At 37.3% G+C, this 20,219-nt stretch overlaps 1 protein-coding gene across 1 annotated transcript in view; it reads right to left on the bottom strand.

Annotated features, from left to right (window-relative positions):
* The window catches only part of LOC308224888 (contactin-6-like), a gene marked incomplete at both ends in the record, with an annotated part of 114,064 nt that overhangs the window by 48,770 nt on the left and 45,075 nt on the right, over window positions 1–20,219 (bottom strand). Inside the window, 3 exon segments of the mRNA XM_080625210.1 lie at window positions 6,718–6,814; window positions 8,593–8,796; window positions 16,719–16,814. Of these exon segments, the coding sequence (XP_080481336.1) occupies window positions 6,718–6,814; window positions 8,593–8,796; window positions 16,719–16,814 (397 nt within the window).

The following is a 20,219-nucleotide window of genomic DNA, read 5'->3' as shown; positions in this document are numbered from 1 at the left end:
TGGAAATTAGAAAGGCACATTGCCCTTGCCTGCAAGTCCCCAAGGCCTCAGTCCTGCAGTGCTGATGTACAAACCATTTATTCCTTTTTAGCAGGGGCTAGAACTGCTCGCACCTTACTCAGGTCTCTCGTTCAAATCCATGTTTATTGATCAAAGAAAGTAACTTGTCTGTAGCTGTGATTTGATTAACACAGGTAAGTTTAAGCCTAATTTCTGCATTTTGAGTCTATATGGCTACGATGTTAACAAGTTCACTTAGAGCCAGAACCACCAGGATGCGGGAGAAGTGTGAGTAGTCAGCAAATTACAGAGATTGAACAGCTAGGCAGGTGTTAGCAGAGTAACTGCAAACAAAATCAACAGAAATTGACGATGTACAGGGCAATTTACAGCTCAACCACTCTAACATACAACAAAAAAATCCCATAATAACCCTATGAGCTATTTAAGCAGCATAATAATTTCTCTAGCTACCTTATATTTTCCACCAGAACTGAGCTGCCCATGAAAATAGTTTGGAACTATAAGCAATTTATTCCAGATTCTGGTATTAGCTCTGGACTGGTAAGTGCGTACATATACATGAATAACTTATACATACACTCATATATTCTGACTCTCACAAGGCCCTTCCAAAAGCTGAACAATTTACTACAAATGAAAGGGACTGGGACATGCCAGACATCATTAACTAGTGAAAATGTGTAAACAACTACTGAGATTTTGTTATTCTATTTCCCATTTTGGTTCAAGGCCTATATAGATGTTTAAATTTCAAGTGGTTTTGGACAACAGTTCTCATCACCACCTGTATTAATTGTTCTTCATTATGAGACCAAAAACCTATTTCAGATGCAAACTGGTTTAATATTATTCCTTACAAGGATCTTTAGAAGGGTTTGTCTGTCTTGCTCAAATGCATTGGTTAGTCTGTTAAAAGGTACTGTCTCCTCCACAAATCTTGCATGACATTATTTGTGCAGAATTTCTGTAAACCAAGTTACTTTTAGTTGTTTAAAAGAAATGCAGCTCTAGTGCAGAATAGGTCTGTCCCACAATTGCTTGCTTTAGTCAGGAAAACAGCCAGAGGTATTTTGCAGTCTTAACAGTAGATTGATTCAGACGGTTGGTGACAGAAAGGAGGGTATGGCTGGCTTTTAAAATGCTACTGCATATTAAACACTGGGTGAATTGCTACTGTGTAACAGAAGCATGCAGTGCATTGAATGCCAAAAACGTTTAACTACTTATTTTAAAGGCATTTCTTTTGGATTTTTTTTTTTTTTTTTTTGGTAACAAAGACATTAAAGAAAACTAAAGCCATATGGGAGAAGGAAAACAATTAGATGCATTCATTCACACAGTGCTACCTGAAATTGTTTCATCTAGATATTTCCTGTTCTAGCAGCCATTTGTTTTCTCTTAGTACCAACTATTCATGAATAAGGAAAGCTTGCACTGACACCAAGGCCAGAGGCAGGGCTCTGTGGGAAAAGGCCCCTTCTGTCAACTTGTCAAGTCAAGTTTACCAGGGTTTAAACTGAAGACGCTGTTCTGTTTTCCTTATCCACACCACATACTAATGACATCCTTAGGGAGGTTTCAAACAAACTAATCTCATTTTTGGCCACGTACAAGGGTGTTGGAAATGCACTCCCTCTATTGTTAGCTGTAGCAGGATGACAAAAACATCAGTTTGGTTCATCAGTTTTGCTGTGTTTAAATGTGTAATTGCAATATATAGTTAACAACACTTTGTCCTCCTGGCAGGGAGTCTTGCACCAAGTGGCCTAGTTTTATCAGCAGAAGGAATTGATTTGTCAAGACAGTAGCTCCTCATCACCCTGAGCTATAGGTTAAACAAGCAGACTGCAGAAGGATCCACAGCTCAGCCGTGTACCATCATCCACAGGAAGGACCTTCGTTATCGTCACAGCTTGAGAAGATCTGCATTTCTTCATTACCTTTGCTGACACTCCATTATCACTGACTTTCCAGTATCTTCAGTCACTGTATTTTGCAAAAGGCAGGTTTTTTGGCTGGTTTCACCATCTTCTGGATATTAGTTTACATTTTTATAACCAAATCTCCCAACAGCAACTATTACCACAGTATGAAACCTTCAAGGTAACCCCCCCAAATTTAAATATAAAATTTACTTAAATTGCTTTTTGTAACAAATTATCTATTTTCCATGTCAATACTCTAATAAGTGAAGCTGTCCTTCACACGTAGGTAAAATATATATATAAACCCAAGTTTAATGAATATAGCCTTGTGAATTTTTATAGGATGTTATATAATCATATTGTATTGAAGGCCAGTATCCAGCATTGCTACACAGACTAGTACCTTCCCATGGAGATTTGGCATAGTCCCGCAACTGGTGGGTCTGTGCTCATTTAGTCACTACCAATAACCAGATTAAAATAGACAACTGCTTGGGGCTAAAAAGTTTTGGAATATATAAAGAAACAATGAGTGCACTTTTCAAATTTATTACACTTCATAGACAAAGTCTTGCTTTCACTTTAGTAAATAAGAAGAGTGCATAAATATGAGAGTCTCTGTACATAAATCTACAGTTTATTTTAAATCTTCAGAGCATCTAGGAATACTAATTTAATTTATACTCTACATACAGGCACTAGAATCACAAACTTGTAAGTTACTAACTCAGAAAGAAAAGGCAATGGAAAATAATTTTTGGTTGGTGACAAGTCTTGTCACATCGAATATGAAATTAATTTGTCTGCGCATTACAACCCACACCAAGATGTAGGTTCCACCTTTTTGCAGCAAAGACTCATCAGCCAGATGATGCATGGCATCTTTCGTCCTATGCGTCTGAGGACATTTCACAATAAAATGAAATCTACAGCTTTGATAATAAAGGTGATGCCTAGTTAAACAAAAGGGACAAAGCTGAGGTTTGAAAGCTTCTATCATGTCTGCATCAGCTGCTGACATAAGGAAGAATTAGGATTCAAGGGACATCATCATTAAACCCCTCTGGCTTCTAATCATCTTGATATATTACTTACGAAGCTTTCCTGAAACCTGCATTGTGTCCCATTCACCTCCTACATAAACTCCTTGAGAACATCCTAGAATAGCTATCTAATGAAGAAGAGAAGCCTGGTATTCTTGCATAAAGCAGAATACCAATTAACCATCTTCACTGAAGATGGTTATTTGGAACCCCCTTGTAGCTGTATGATTTCCTACTTATACTAACAATCTCTAGAAAAACCCTTCCTTGAATACATATACAGGAGTATATAGGGTCTTCCTACAAAAAAAAAAAAATAATGCTCTGGGTTGAGAAAAATACTGTTTTATATTATTCACATGGGCTCTTTACAACCTTGACTGGCAGTGGTCCATCTGCAGGGTATCTGGAGACATTATTTTCCTGTCTTCAAGAAGGGAATGAAGAAAAATGTAAAACACAGGCACAGTTTAATAAATGTGTGTTCCAGACATGAATCTACTTTATTTTCATTCAAGAAACTATTCTTACTTGTGCAACAGAAAAAAAAGTTATTTGGGAAGAAAGCCACAGACAGTAGCACAGTAACTCAACTGAACATAATTCTTTCCATGGTACTCAATCCCTCAAAGACATAGTGAACAATAATTTAGATATATAGCATGGTTAATATAGCTTGATCCAAAACATGACTTTTAATACTGGCATATTATTAAACACTGTCAACAGAATGAATATTAGTTCAGAACACAAAGCCTCATCTCTCCTATTAAATTGCCACAGGCTGCAGTATTTGAAATAGTCAAGCTATTTCATATTTTAGTTTTCTCTCTTTTAAAGAATTAATTATAAGGTGCTTTTTTTTTCTTTCCTTTTTTAGATTCCCCCTGCCAGTCATCAGACAGTCACATACTGCGCACATTCCCTTTTGCCAAACCGTACTTCCCATCACAGTAAGGACTAATTTACTTTTCAAAGTCTTCTCTGCTATTCATAGTCTCTGTTCTACAAAACAGGATTCAGAGTCAAGAGTTGGACCAAGCACTTTTGTCCATTTGGGATCCATCCCTCCAAACCCTCCCCCCAGAAATAAATACTGACTCTTTTGCGTCCTTATATTTATTTTCCTCAAAACAAGCTAAAGTTTATGACTGGGCTAGATGACAATTTTGAGATATTTTCATGTAAAATGCAAAAAAGAGAGCCTTGCAATAGACTTATATGGAATATACATGTCCCTGGGTGTCCCATCCCTAGCTGTAGGAGCACTTAGATGGTTTTGAATTCTCCCAGCTAAAAAGGCATCTTAAAACTCAGCCATAAGTCTGGCCCCTTGTACTTGTTTTAAATGTGGAAGTGGTTTTTGAATAAAGTCCAATAGGTATGATTTGCTGTTCCATATAGAAAAAGAGATGCTATTTCTCTAAACACCATGAAAGTACTATCATTTAAGACTTTTGGAGACCAAAACCACAGCAGGTTGCCTATAATCTGTCTTAGATGTGAAAGATTTCTGTTATTCATAGCACAGAGGTAGTAGCAGCTAACAGCATTGTCTGAACCAGTGGACTAACAGTATGAATATAGAAAATTATGGATAATGGGAAAGCAGTTCTGAAATCCAAGAGAGATAATAACCTTCAGTGCTTGTGACAGATCAGAGATGTAGCTCAACAAATGTTAAGCTGAATTGATTTTAACATAAACAGACAATAGTAGGGGCTAGAGTTTCAGTGGAATTTAGGCATCTAAAGGTACAGATGGCTACACTGCTGCATTTATATGTGCCTAGCTGCAATTGTAAACAGCTGGAGGTAGGAAACTTAAAGCTTTTAAAGTTACCACTAATCACCTACATACCTTTAGAAATCTGGCCTTACCTAATAAGTTAAGAGTATTTCACCTGGAATTTGTTTCTCTTGCTTTATTCACATATAAATGCCAGCTTCGAAATAAAGCTTTTTCACTGATTGATACATTAGTGAAAGTGTGGTTCAAGGCCTGTTCAGAGCGAAAAAGCAGACTAGAAAAGTACATTTGGGTATGAGACATCTGTAAATAAAAAACAACCTAGAGGAGAAATTCTCCAGTGACACCACTAAAGAGCCTTTCCTCACAATAGCATCTCAAACACATGCACTAAACTAGATGCACATTAACAATATTATATAATAAACTTATGAAGAATGGATTTTCACCCCATGGATTACTGCTATTTACGCAGTATAACTCCAGGGATATATGGCAGCACAGGTTTCAGCTGTAGTCCTATATATGAAGAAAAATGTATATTGAAGCTGCATTAACCCTCTCAGCCATTTAATTTTCTAAGCAGAGCACAGAAGGAGCTGTGCTCACTGAAGGATTTCATTATCTGTCTTTTCAGTCCACCTTTTTTTTTTCCCCTCAAGATGTTCTTAAAATGGCAAAACCTGTGTTCAACATTAACATGACCCATCTTTACCCCTTCAGTAAGAAGGCACTGTTTGTAGATATCATTTGCTCTATTTTGAAATGCTCTTCTGCAGTCAATGTATCATTGTTAAATGCTTTCCATGCAACAGATGGAAATGTAAAATGACAACTTGAAAAGCAAAGCCTGCACTGACTCACACACAATTGAGGTATTTAAAGAGAAGTAGCTTGGCAGTATTAGGAAAGGAAGAATCAGCTTTAGCAGGAATGTTCCAGTCTGGTACTTGGTTGAGGCCAAAAAAAAATGCATATGCCTTAAATAAAGATTAGCCCTAAGGTTAGTTTATATAAAAATCTCATCTGAAAGGGAAGGCCATCTCCTGTCTTATTAACTTTTTATTTGCTTTATTTTTCTACTTCCCAGCATAGGTTCCAGAGGAACATTTGATTAATTTGTGCTGTCTGCAAGTCAGGATTTTAACCTCTGGGAAAGCTCTAGACACTTTAAAAGCTTATAGCCTTAAAACGGATTGTTGAAGTAAACTTAAACTAAATAGAGGTCAACAATGTGAGGTTATTTTAGCTTTTTTAGGGAAAACATTTGCTCATTGGAAAGACTAGTTTTTGTAGGCTGGTTGCATTTATTCAGTCAACCATCTGCTGTTTGAATACAGAGCACCCCTTACTGTTTGAATGCACTACTACTTTTGTAAATGAATACAACAAAAACAACCTAGGAAAAACATAGGCTACTGCAAGCCTAGTAGATATGTAGACTTTAGCAAGAAGGGCTGCTGCTAGGGCTTCACAGGGTTCCTCAAAATTACTGTGTAGGTGCTGGGAGCCATGTGGTGGACCCGTTCTACACAGTCTACACACTTTTGAAACACAGCCTGTTTCTCCAAGTTTCATTCTTAACAATGCCACACAGGAAAGCATTTGTTTTGATAAGATGTGAAGGTGCAGTTACACTAAATGCTGTAATCAGAAGTAAGATCTCATCTCAGAGTGAAAACTACTCTTCAAGGCATATAATATCTGTTCCAGTTTTCCCTCCCTATCTTTCCTCCACCCAGCTTTATGCTGTAGCCAAGTGAGCTTCAGTTATGGTGTAGTTGTGTTTCATATCCCTGGGAATACATAAGGCAGAAACAACCAAACCAAGATAAGGTTACAAGAAAAAAGTGAGTTTCACAAATTCGCATTCTGACCAAACGAGTTCTACTGTCAATTAGAAAGAACCATTGCTTCTCACAGCAGAACAGCATTAGAACCTTAGAACCCACATTTTTATAAGACAAAAATCTTACTTTCCAAAGCATTCCAGTTTAACAGATGATCCCTTCACTGCATATGTTGTTTCTGGAAAACGTACTTCAATCTTTGGTTCATACTCCCCCATCACACCTGTTGAACATCAAAACAGCTAGCACTCCAGTTGAGCCTCAGACCTGTCTAGAGCAACAGAATTTTCAGTGAAGAAAGGATGGTATTAATAACATTAGAGCCTTATGTTCCACCCATGGCAATCAACACATTATGTCTATAGAACAGACTTAGCGTTTTGGGTGAAGTTCAACCCTATGTTGAAAGCTTAAGTGAAATCTGTGAGTTCTGCGCATTTGAATGTCGGAGAGCGTGGTTTACATGTACAAGTATGTTGTGCATTAAGGTTTTAGATATAAATTAGGATTTATATCTCAAGGTGTGAACAAGTAATGCCTTTAACATTGGTCACTTCTTAGGACACGTTATATTCTGGATACAAGAGAATTATGGAATTCTGTGTCCAAAATACTAAAGACTTAAGGCTTCTCTTAAACATCCAAATATGAGCTCCAGACTCGAAAAAGGCTGATTACATGTAATTATTACATTTGAAAATGTAGTTTAACATCTGATAAACCATAGAATCAGTTTAGGGCATTTAATTTTGCAACTGGTTTGGGATTGTTTTAGCAAACTTAACTTTCAGCTGAACTTGATAAACGTAACTCATTTCAACTGTAATGATTCATATGAATCAGATATTTTCTTCACTATGAGGGTGCTGAGGCGCTGGCACAGGGTGCCCAGAGAAGCTGTGGCTGCCCCATCCCTGGTAGTGTTCAAGGCCAGGCTGGACGGGGCTTGGAGCAACACGGTCTAGTGGAAGGTGTCCCTGCCTGTGTCAAGGGGCTTGGAGCTAGATTATCCTTAAGGTCCCTTCCAAACCAAACTATTCTACCATGTTCCTGTACAGTGTCTTTGTCCAGAAAATGGACCAATTCTTATTTTTTATTTAAGAGGGATCTGGCTAATGCACATAAAATTCACCCCTAGAGTCTGCCTATTTAGCACACAATCCAGAGGCCACCAAAGTGAACAGGAGAAGACAAAAAGACTGATAGCAAAAGTCTGAGAAAAGGAATAAAATAGAGTGATTGAAAGGAAGAAAATATTCAGAAAGGATCTTAAGCATTTACAATTGCAGCTATACCAAATTATTAACTTTTGAACTGTGGAACTAAAACTTTGTTTTGGGTGATCCAACTATGTTATAAAGCAGCAGTCTCATAGTGGAAGTATTATTCTACAATGCATGGTTGAGTTTTATTTACCTTAGAAATCTAACTCTATGCAGACTTCTGTTACTGATTGTCGACACTGTTTTGCAAACAGTACAAGTATATTGAAATTTAGATGAACAAACTTACAAACCAAACTTTGTGTAAAGATTTTCTAGGTATATATTTCTGACTGTGAGCATTTAATTAGAAGTATTGCCAGAAAATTATTTGTGTATATGCAGGTGAATTTCTCACCTCAATGACTCGCTTTGAAACACCTTTCTAGATTTGATAGTTGAGCTAAACTTAGATTATAAATTTAGAAAGTTTTGGCAGATTTAAACCTCAACACAGGCATTCATAAGATGAAAAATATTAGTGTATCGTTTGACATTCTCTTGTTATTTTTCAATGATATTGAGCACTGCTTTCTTTGCATATGTTTAACTCATCATCCTTGTACTGACAGTTCAAATGGCATTTCCATCCAGCAGAGACTGTACAATCTTGTCCCTGCGTAACGTTTTACTGGAAGCCTTTCACCTCCATGAGAATGTATAGCAATATCAATAACTGGAGGTAAACCAGTTAGGATTGTGCTGCACCTTTGTAGCCAAGGATGCCCAGATAACTTACCATCGCTGCGGAGAGTGAGAGGAGTGGGTGGCTCCTGCACACTTTGATCTTCTTTGGAGTTAGTCACGACACAAATGTAGTTACCCACATCTGATGGCTCTACTTTGGCAAGGTACAGATTTCCAGTTTCTTGAGAAACAAAGCGGTGACTATCTTCCTGAACATATAAGGTATCATTGTTGAAGATCCATGTATAGGACAAGCCTAGAAAACACCAGATACATATCATGCATCTTTTCCAGTATAATCTGCTTCCCATTAGTGCTCAAGTGCAATATTGCCAGTTGAAACAAGTCAGCTATAAGGCAAATCACTGAGGATGCACGAATTAGTAAAGACAAGGTAAGCATTGCTTTAGTTTTAAACTCATTTCAAGCCACTTCAGAAGGTCAACAAAGTTTTTGTCCCCTGTTACTTTGTATTTTCCTGCTTAGCCTATTTTTAAATAGAAATGGCAGTGCTGCAGTGCCATGAGAGCACTGTTTTAGTAAATAATTTCTGCTTGTGACACTTTCCCTATGAACATCCAGACAGTAAATTGCTGGTCAGTGTTATAGCTTTCTTCACTCAAAATGTGGAAAAAGGAAGCTGGTAACATGGAGCTTTATCATGAGATTATCGTGACAGGAGAGCTCAGCTGCATGTATATATTTTGGAAGCAATTTAAAACTATTTGACTAGCTCACCCTGGAACTGCATTTCTCCCTGTTAAAGTACCATTCAAGGGCTCTTCTTTTCAGATGGGCTTTTTGGACAAGCCTTGTTAAGCTGCCAGGAAGCAGGTTCAGTGCTTGTAATGCAGCATACCACAGCATGGACACACTCGAGGTGTTCTGCCAGCCCCACACTGTAGCTGCTCTGCATCGGTGCCAGCACCCCACAGTGGGAAGCAGGACTGGAATTCTGTCTTTAATAAGACACAGTAAATCAGAAGTTTCAAAACCTACCAGTTTAGCTGTCCTTAATTAAATGTATAATTCATAAGCTAACAGTGTTCTGCCAACAGCTTCATGTTTACATATCTTCCCCATCAACAATCCCATTTGAAAGATTATTTATGTTTTCCCTGCCCCCCCTCCCTCCAGTTACGACTTGGGTACTGTATGACAATAAGTCTGCAAATTCTAGTAGTTTTGTGGACTTTTATGTTATCATCTTCGAACATTTTAGGACTCTCATTAGAAATTATGCATCTCCAGGGAGCAATCAATGACACTTTCTATACTTGGCTAAATCCTGCAAATAGGCTCTGGTTTACTACAGATTAACGCTGAACTTTTTTCCCAGTGTACAGTAAACCTAGAATATATAAGGCCTAAAATAATGTAATATAACTTGTGTGTATATGTTCATATGTATACACACAAGATAAAAGCACCCTGTTTTCACATTTGCACGTACTTCTAGATACCTGTTTTAAGCATCTATTTACAGAAGAATATCTGAAGCAAGGTGGGTTTTCCCACAGGGAGGATTAGTCTATAGCTAGAATGATGGGATGTAGCCATGACCTGATATATCTTCTGGAGACTGTGTACTCACTGTGCTCCTATCTCATGCACAAAGTTTAATGGCTAGAGTCTGGCTGTACAAACAGAATGAAGTGATGGGTGGGCAAAGCTCTGGTTTCAACTAATTTTTTGAAGTTTTAATCTGCAAGTGAGGGACTGTAAGGAAAAGGTTGAGGATTGGCAGGGTAAATAATCTATGTTCAATTAAAGAGCAGGTTGTAAACTTGTGATTTTTGAAGAAGAAAAACATTAAATCTGAAACCTCTTCAGATTTCAGAACACCTGAGGGCTTGTATCCTGATGCCCCTTTCATGACAGCTGGAATCCTTGCTTTCCTCCTCACACAGACCTACACAGAGGCACATAAGGGCTTATGTGCAAAAGAATTCCACTGAGCGGTTGGAACACGATATTTGGATGCCCAACCTTCTGTGACAGGATAGTGTATCTAATGAGAAACTGGAGGTAAACTAAAAGATGAGTTAATAGAAAAAAGGAGTTTTGGATATTCCCTTTCCAACATCTAGTTCTGGCACTGGGAATTACAGGGCTGAAGAAAGCACTGACTCACTCTAATAAGGTACCACTGTATCTGCTAAGACACCAAATAGATGTCCATGAAGGACCTTTAAACTATGTTATGGTATGCAATCAAAAACCACATTATTACTGTATGACCTGATGATGCAGCTAGAATGTATGATTCCTAGTAAAACTCTATTAAAACCAACTTTATGCTACACAGACATTCTTCATGAGGTTGGTCTGTGAATTAATTAATGAGTAAAACAGAAGCAGTCCTTGTCTGTCCTGATTTCAGTTCTCAGGGGGTTCCAGCTGACTTCTTTTTCTGAAGTTTGTTACTCTCCCTGTCCTGTACTCCACCATTGCCTTGGGGCCTATTGATGAATTTTCCTGTTAACTGGGAACAAGTGCAGTTTAAATCCTTTTCCCCCCGAGAATAAGGGATATAAACATCTCCACTTTTCTAAGTGCAGGTTCATCACCACCAATCCGCAGGCCATACTTGCCTAGAGCCTAATTCAGCTCCACTAAATTGTAGAAACCCTGATTTCAATTGTCTTCAACAGGAGTTGGATGAAATCTCAAGAGAAAGGAACCAAACTTTGGAGGTCAAACTTTTTTTCTCTTCTAAGGCATAATACTAGCAGAATGCTCCCTTACAGAATATCTTTCCTTAGAAAATTAAGTGCCAACATCAAAAGATAATAGGCTAGAAAATTTAATGTTGTATTATAAAAGAAGCTACTACTACTTAAACACTTCCATTTTGGATCACTTTGAATAAATCAGGCATATAGCAAGCCCATTGAATGAACAAAAGGCCCACACTATCACTTTCAGGGTTACATTCTCTTGAATGAATTAATCAAAAGCTGGGAAGACTCTGGTGAAGGTGATGCTGAACAGAAGGTAGTAGAAGCATAGAAGGGAAATTGTAAAGAGATAGTAAACTCCTAATGAAGTCTAGCTTAAATGAACTTGAATATTGTGCTGCCAGCTATTTTATGGAAGAACAAATAAAGTTACAATCTTAAGGGGTTTTTTTTGTTTCCCATTTAATCACAGGATTTCTTGACAATGATTAGGAGCACACTTCAACATACCCATCACAGCATCAATATCATTGGATTTCAGAGACTGCTATGGGAGGGCTTCAGCATAAAAGATCTTACACAAGTCATAGCCTTTAAAAGCACCAAAGATTTTTGTGGGTTTTTTTTCTCCATTTCATTTCTTCTTTTGTGCATAGGCCTGTTTGGCTGCAACTTTCCCTCCAAAGTATCCACTTTTCATATGATATTGAAGATGAACCAACATGCCTGAAACAAGGGAACAGAGGTTTTTCTACACCCGACAAATTAGCCCAATTTTCCTATTGCTCTTTTCACTACAGTTAATGTGCAATATTTTTGAACAATAAATATGTGAGATAAAACTACATAATAGGGCATAAAGGAGAGAAGCTACTGAGGAAGGAAGCCCTTCCAGAGGTGTGCACTTATCACAGAGTGTTGTGTGTATGGTTTTCAGTGCTACGATCCTAGAGTGTGTATGGGTTTGTTTGGGATTTTTTTTAATCCAAGGTAGGTGATTGTATGGTGTCAGTCTCCTTTATCATTCTGAAGGCCCCCAAAAGCAGGTCAACTCACCTTCAAGCCAGGAACTGCCTGGTAGGCAAGTCCTAAACTTGGCCAGGCAGGACAGCATCACCTATGCCCACCAGCTATGAGCACTTTCTGTCAAAGCACAGCTGAGAAAGAAGAGCAGCTGATGATCACTTCCGATACACTAGTCTAGGGAATAGAACATTTCAGCAGTTTCCTCAGCCCAAGCAAATTCAAATCAATTCTGCTCATTCTGCCAGAGAACAGCTACAGGCTGGTCTCAAGGAAGAAACTCTCCCTCTCCTGACAGAGCTGGCAGGAAAGTATTAAAGATTCATAGGAGCATTGAGAAATAAAAGCAGAGAGAAAAGGACTCTAAACCCATGACTACGGTGTTCAGCTCTATAAACAGTGATACACTTCAAACCTTCACTTTAACATTACACATTTTATCAAGTAGGCTGTTGTATAAAATGCAGAAGCAACCTGAGGCAGAAGTCAAAGACCCTTTTACATAAAGCAGCACCACTTGTCTCATCCTATCTTTTCTACACACCCAGTTTCCTATGCCCCGATTTCATGCACGCCTCCTTCCCTACCCTTCTGCTGGCTGAGGATTTGGCATATTGACACACTAAGCAGATCTACAGAACTCTTCCTTGAAAGTCATTTACTTTTTTAATGTAGCCTTGGTGTAGTAATACCAGCACAGAGAAAAGCCTACAGCCTCAGCATCCCAGCTGCAAATCCTGGCAGCTCTTACAAACAAGTAAATACAAATACATAAGGGACCCTGCTGCTCCTAACAAGATTAGCAACTTCCTTAAAGCTCTGTAGGGAGCTAGCTTGAAGGAAACAGGCCTTATATTAGACTTCACTTCTAAGAAAATAAATGAATAACAATCCATCCTACAAACTTGTGTCAAGTATTACCATTTAAGCAGCAACTTCTTAATCACAGTCAAGTCAAGCTTGTACACTGCTAGAAAACTGAAGGCTTCTTCAAGCTTCCTGCCTTTTGTCTACAAGTATTAACTTAATACAAAATGCAACCTTTAGATAATAAAATAACATTATATGTTGATTATATGTGGAAAAAAAAAAATCAGCTGACCTAAAGAACTTGAGCTAGAGAAGAGACCCTTCTCAGAGAAAGAAATACAGCTTATCTTCCCACCCCTGCACTCCAGAGCCTCACTAACAAGCAGAGGAAACTCATATGCTGAACTTTATAAGGTGTATTAATGAGCCTCATAAGTAACAACAACTGGTGAGTGGCTGGTGCATAAATAGGCAAGGAGGGGCTAGAGGAAGAAAGTAGGGGTGTAGGCTGGGATAAGTAACATGGGATATCTTTGTTCTTACTTTCAAAAGCTTGTTACAGGCTGTAGTTTTCTGTTCATTAGCTGTAACAGCTTTTTAATGGCTTGCTTCATCTAAAGTGTAAGCTAAGTCTTTGAAAGGTAGGTTTGTGTTTTATTTTTACTAAATGTGCTAATGTTCATTTGTAGCAATGTAAAGTTAGTTCTCTTTTGGTATTAAGCTTTTTAGTATAGCCTTAATGCAACATTTCCAAATATTATTGTTTGTTGTTTTCTGAGCATTAAGGTATAAAACTGATGTGAAAGCCATTGGAGCAACCTTTCTGTATATTTTTGTTATATTCTTACCAGAATGTTGCTTAATGTATCTTCTATTGCTGATGAGAAATACTTGTTTCTCTTGTATAAGCAGAAAGCTACCATTGCAGTCTCAGTTAAGAGATGTGTATACATAAAAGCAGTAGTGCAGCTGATCTTATGACCTGTATCAGAAAACTAAGCTTTGTTAGGCTTTAAACGTTTAAAATGTTTCTGAATGTGGAAAAGTACATAAAGCACATAATAAACAGCCTAATGATATCTTCAGTGCTTGTTTTCATGTGAACCTAGCAGAAAGTTTAACTTTAGACTGTTTGCCTGAAACCCCTTGCTAAAGGGCTAGGTAACAATAGCAATGTTTTGGTCCCTGTAGTGATAGAAGGAAAGATGTGAAACACTTCTTTAGATGCTAAAGATGTCAGAAATACCTCTTAAGCTCTCATGCTGTCTATGTAGTTCTGCTTTTTGATGTTATAAGGGAATAAACTTCAGTAAATAAAAACTTCTTGTTTTCTTAGGTTCTTGCTTTTCTGTCTTTTCTCTTGCTTGAAAAAAAGAGACACAGACTTTCTAGGTTATCAGGAAGGCAAGAGGTTTTATTTGGTGCATCTTATTCCAAAATACTATACTAACAACTGCTGTACAGAGACTTTCTGCCTTTAAGTCAAAGGAAAACAACGCTAGCAGCCATAGGAACCATGTTCCTTTTCCTTCTCTGTAATGTGTGGGTAAGGCCAGGTCTGTTAAGTGATTCATCCTGAGGAAAGCAGCACCTGATCTATAGGAAGGAGTGCCTGAAGAACTGTATCCATCTGCTCTGGCTTCCTTGGATGCCTTTTCAATGACATGCATAATTTCTTTTTAAGAGCATAGTTGGTGTTTTCCACCTGAATAGGTAACCTTGGTTTCCGTGTAAATGCTCATACTAACAAAAAGTCTGCATTGGTTATAGGCTGTATCTCTTAAGTTGGCTAGGAAATTCTAAGAACAATTTGCTTCCTGGTGCATAGGACATATTATACAGATGTGTTATCTTCTGTTTACATTATAAGGAAAGGTGACTCTTTTCCTACTGGTCTAAGTTTAACTAATTCCTGTCACACATAAAGTACTGTGCAGGATGCTTGTAATGGAAGCTGTACACATGGTTAGTAATCCTTTCTCCTGTAGGTATTGTATGTTGGAGGCAAAGGTTTCAATTAAAACCCTATATATACAGTCCTTTTAATAAAAACTGTCTAAGCATCCTGAGATGTTATACAACATATCAAATTCATGCCATGTCATTCATCTCCATAGCATAAAATTTTTAATCATAAAAAAAAAAGAACTCAGTTTCTGTTTTCTAGAGACTTGCTATTTCACATAATATGTTTTTCAAGCCTGTTGGTCAACAGCTTGCATCTGCAGCTTAAGAAACACTGTGGCTAAGGCTTTGTTCATGGATACTGTTTTGTCAGTTCAATTAATCTGGGGTGAACTGACTTGTTAACTATTTATTTGTTCTGAATGTTTTCTTCTACTCGTTTCTATTTGTCAGATCATAATTTTACCCTACAGCAAGAGGAAAAATATATAGCTTACTCACTCCAGGATGGATGTGTTGTCTTTCCGTCTGTCCCATTGATACATCAAGCCTTTTCTGCCCTTAAGGACCAGGTTTCACTTCATCTCCTTGATTATATACTTCTTTCATATGGCTGTAAACACTAAGTGAACTGACGTTTCCTCTCTGTTCAAGACTTGCGGGCTTTAAATTGATTGATGGGTTTCTCTACATCTCTGATATACTGCATCCTCTTTATAGATCACTATTCACGTTCTCGTGGGAATTTGTCTTATAATTCTCTTTCTTTAAGAATTGAGGAAACATTGCTTAGAGCAGGATGTTGGTGCTAGCACATAAACAGCAGCTCCTGTGGATGTGTGGTCACTCCTGCCAAAAGCAGGGCATAAGTCATCTAAGAATTTCTGATTCTTTCAGTCCAGGGCGAGACAATTTGGTTACTATGCTATTGATATTTTCCCTTTATTAATATGCATCTGGTTTTCTGCAGTAAAAGTCCAATTATCTTTAGTTAGTTATGTTAGGAAGCCATAGTTCTTACTCCAGGCTTCTAAAGTTCTGGACAATTTTGATCTTGATTCCAATGCCCCTGGAGAAGGTTAATGAATGTGTATGACTTGAAACTTGCAAGAGTCAATACTGGGGAAATGAATCTCAAAAGGTCACTCAAGAGCTTCACTTCTGGTAAGTACAAAAAGTATTAAGAAAAAAAATCACAACAGCAGTGTACCCGTATGTTCAAGCCTTTGTATTGTTCTGTAAGTACTGATGTTTGAGGTGGTAATACACATATAAAAAGGAGAGGGGGAAGGAAAATTGCAACATATATGTAGGATTTTCTTAGGTGAAAAGTATGAAATATCATCCTAAATACATTACTGGTTCGTTGCATGTCACCTGTACTTTTCCTCTGCAGAAAGGAAGACTTAGAAAACAGCCTTATGGTTAAGAAGTGGTAGTATGCAGTGACAACACAAGCAGAGTGCCCCCAAATCAATTCCCTAAGAAAACTCTTTAATTTTTTACCTGAAGGACTGAAAATTATCAGGCAACCTGATCTAATCAAATCCCCTTTAATCAGTGAGCTTGCCTCTACAGAATTCCCATCCTATCTACATCTTTCTATTGCTTTTATGATTATTGGGAAGGACAGAATTGGGTATTCAAGAATAGAAGAAAAATTTTCATGACAAATCTAATCTGTAAAATGCAGAATTCAAATTATAGCACTGAAGTAGCAAGCAAGTTCATGCACAGTATGTAGAGTTATTCACCATACTTCCATAATGTGGTGGAGGACCACAAAGCAGAACCACTCCTTGCCCTTCTCTGACTGATACTGTGCTTCTTGTTTTTGTTTTGAAGTTTTCAAGATCTTGAGAGAGAAGGAGAAAGCAAGACCCAGTTATTATCTATCAAATCTGTTCCTAACTGCACCCCAGCCTATGGAGCTCTGTAACTCCAGAACATACTCACATATTTAATAACATCATATAATCCCAGCATGTGAAATGACCTAGTACATGGAAAAAATAGCTTTTCCAACCTAGTATCTCATCTTTAGACGATCATGAGATACCTGTTCATAAAGCAGTTCTACTCTAACCCTGTAAGTTTGTATTTACATATCCTTATCACAAAGCTAGTGTATTATTCCATGACTTTCTAGCATCATTTTTTGGGAACTTATTAAATTCTTAATCTAAATGAGAAAGAAAAACATTTTGCATTGTCTTTTTTTTCTTTTATATAGAAATAAAAGCGGATGTGCTTGTCTATATATACAAGTGATAATTGAACTTCATCAAGTCTCCCACAGAGTGTGTGCTTAAATCATGATAAAAGTATGTTCTGTTCTTGAGTCTGTTGTGTCCTAAAGCTGGCTGCAGTAAGTGGGTATGTTTTAGTTGACTTAAACTTTATCACTGGCTTTAAAGGTGAGAAAGAGAATATTTTCAGAAGAAAATTATGTGATGGTTTAGGGAAATCTCCTTTATAAACATGCCCGTGCCTATCTCCCAGAGTGATTTTTCATAACTTTTTTTTTTTTTTTTTAATGAACCTGACACCATATTCTCTCTTTTGCTTGCATTTTACTGAAATGTGTAAGTATTGGCAGTCTCATTACCTTTAAATAATTCAGTTACAAAGCATGACACAACAGATGGACTTTTAAACTTTTTAACTTTTTGGTCCATTTCTCTTCCTAATGAGAAGACTTTCTACTTTTGTCAGAGTACTTTGGAAAGTGATTGCTTGAAATACTTTGAAAATATATTTTAATGTAATAGATATCATCTTCCTATTCTATCACTTCGTACTGGTGTAGCATAGTGCTTGCTTTTAAGCTTATTTTATTTACCTTGCTGCAGCTTCTTGTCTCAAACAATTGTTCCATTTTTCATCAACTGAACAACTACCTGATCCAGAGTTCAATAGAGAGAAAACAGTTCTCTTTGGTCAAAGCAATAATGATTGCTACCTGTACAGGCTCAACTATTTATGTCAATATATCAATTTTCTACCCCTTAGTTGAACTTTACACAGTTAATTTTTCTTTTCCTCCTCTTCGTCGCCTGTATATTGCTCTCCTATGAAGACATTGTCTACCCAGAGGTGACTAAATTGAATTAGCCAGCTGTAGCACTTCTTTGCTCTGTCATAGTCACAATAGATAGTACCTGTCAATAGGGAAAGTGTTTTAAACTCTGATGTTCTTTTAATTGCCTGCTGGCTAGATCTCTGCCTTGCAGTCTGTGTGAGGAGGGGAGCTGGAGGGGAGAGCTGCAGGAACAGATTAAAAAAAAAAAGACAAAATCCAGGAGAAAAAAAAACCTTCTTTATTTCATCCTGTAATGCTAATTGCAAAAGAAAGGAGCGGATGGATGCAATATGATTAACTGGAGCTTGGGTTCATATTTAGAAGGCACTTACTGGTCCAATCTTTTAATGAGTGGATTGTTTACCTGTATTGAAAATTCAATCTGAGAAAATTTATTATCTCTGTTTTGTTCTCTGTGGGTTAAGTGTTTTCTAAGAAGGAAAAAATCAGAAAACATTTGTGTGGGGAAGTGATAGAGGGATAATTTTTAAGATATTAGATGGGGATTTGCTTGGGTTGGCTGGCATGAGGCTTTGCTCTCTGGGAGAAGGGCTAATTTTGGAAAAATAAACACCCTCAAATGTTAATGTTTATGTTAAATAGAAGGCTGGAAAGGTGCAAAAAATGTTAACTTTTTGGATTCAGGCACTAGCAACAGAAATGGTTAAATTTCCCTTTGCTGTTGCTTTATATAGCTGCTAATACAAAGCAGGCTGTGCAGTTTCTACATAAAAATGGAGTTTAAAAACCTCATACTCTTGAGGAATACAGAAAATACACATAGTCTAACTAGTGGTTTCCAAAGCTTTCTGCCTATGGTAAATCAGGTCTGGTGGTTTTTTTGTTTGTTTTAGTTTTTTGTTTTTGTTTTATTTCTGAGAACAAAATTTCACTTGCTATGAGACACCTAAAAATGGCAAAGAAACAAGGAAGCACAAAGGATTATAGAATCATAGAATGGTTTGGGTTTGAAAAGACCTTAAGATCATCTAGTTCCAGCCCCCCTGCAATTGGCAGGGACAACTCACGCTAGATCATGTCACCCAAGGCCCCATCCAACCTGGCCTTGAACACTGCCAGGGATGGAGCATTTACTACTTCTTTGGGCAACCTGTTCCAGTGCCTCACCACCCTTACAGTGCAACAGAAGCAAAAGGTTTTCATGACAATTGTGAATTAACTATGTAATACTCTGAAATTTTAATAGATTTTGGAAAAGATTTTGTAAGTAATAAATTGCTAATAGTAATCCTTAATCTAATGACAAGATATCATGGTATTGTTTTCACTCTCATCTTGGAAATTATCACCTGTTTCTCCATTAAAACCATGACAAGTATCCCTGACTTAACAAAAAAGCAGTAGTATTAGATCTCTTGTGGGATTCACTGTTATAATTAGCAAGATTCTATAGTATATGTGGGGGGAAAACTTGACTTTGCCTTTCTAATCTACAATTTCAACTTTGAGTATTATTCTGTATGCAGAGGTCTGAGTTTCTTAGCAAGTTTATAGTTTGGGTATGCAAACCAACTCAGCTTTTCTGTTGTTGGTAAGATTTTCATCCCATTATGCTTACTAGTGAATAGCAGGTATAAAGTAGATACGGAGGCACATAAGTGTTTTGGGTTTTTTTTGTGGCCTATGATGGGTAACAGCATGCAATGTCCTTCCAAACAGATAATTATTTAACCCGGTTTAAAAAATCTCTAGGTAGAAGTTTTCTTTTGAGCATTCGTTCCAATGTTTGACTCTTATCTTCATGACACTGCAACTTTCAGAAACTGCCACCTCCAAAAAGTTAGTAGGCCTAAACAGGAATGCTTTTTTCTATCAGAAGTTGATTTTGATAGATAGTTATTAAAAAATTAATTTTTTCAGTGTCTTTCTATAATAAGGAATTATAAAAGCCTCAAAGAGCAAAACAAAGCAAAATAAATAAAAATAACTCATTAAAGGAGTCAGTCTTAATTCTGTCATCTTTGCTGGACCCTTTCTCAGGCTGGCAACATCTCCTATGAAATATTAGGACACCTCATTCAGATGAGAATAATAATGAGTTAAATGTTTCTTATGTAGTCCAGGGTAATAAAGAAGAGGTGCACTATCAGAAATAATGTTTCTTTTTACCCAAAATATTTTTGCAGCCATTTTCCCATCTATGGGGTGGTGTGTATT

Source organism: Psittacula echo (genome assembly GCF_963264785.1).
Source record: "Psittacula echo genome assembly, chromosome: 9".
Lineage (NCBI taxonomy): Eukaryota > Metazoa > Chordata > Aves > Psittaciformes > Psittacidae > Psittacula > Psittacula echo.
The sequence above is the reverse complement of the archived record's forward strand: the minus strand, read 5'-3'. Positions and strand labels throughout refer to the sequence as shown.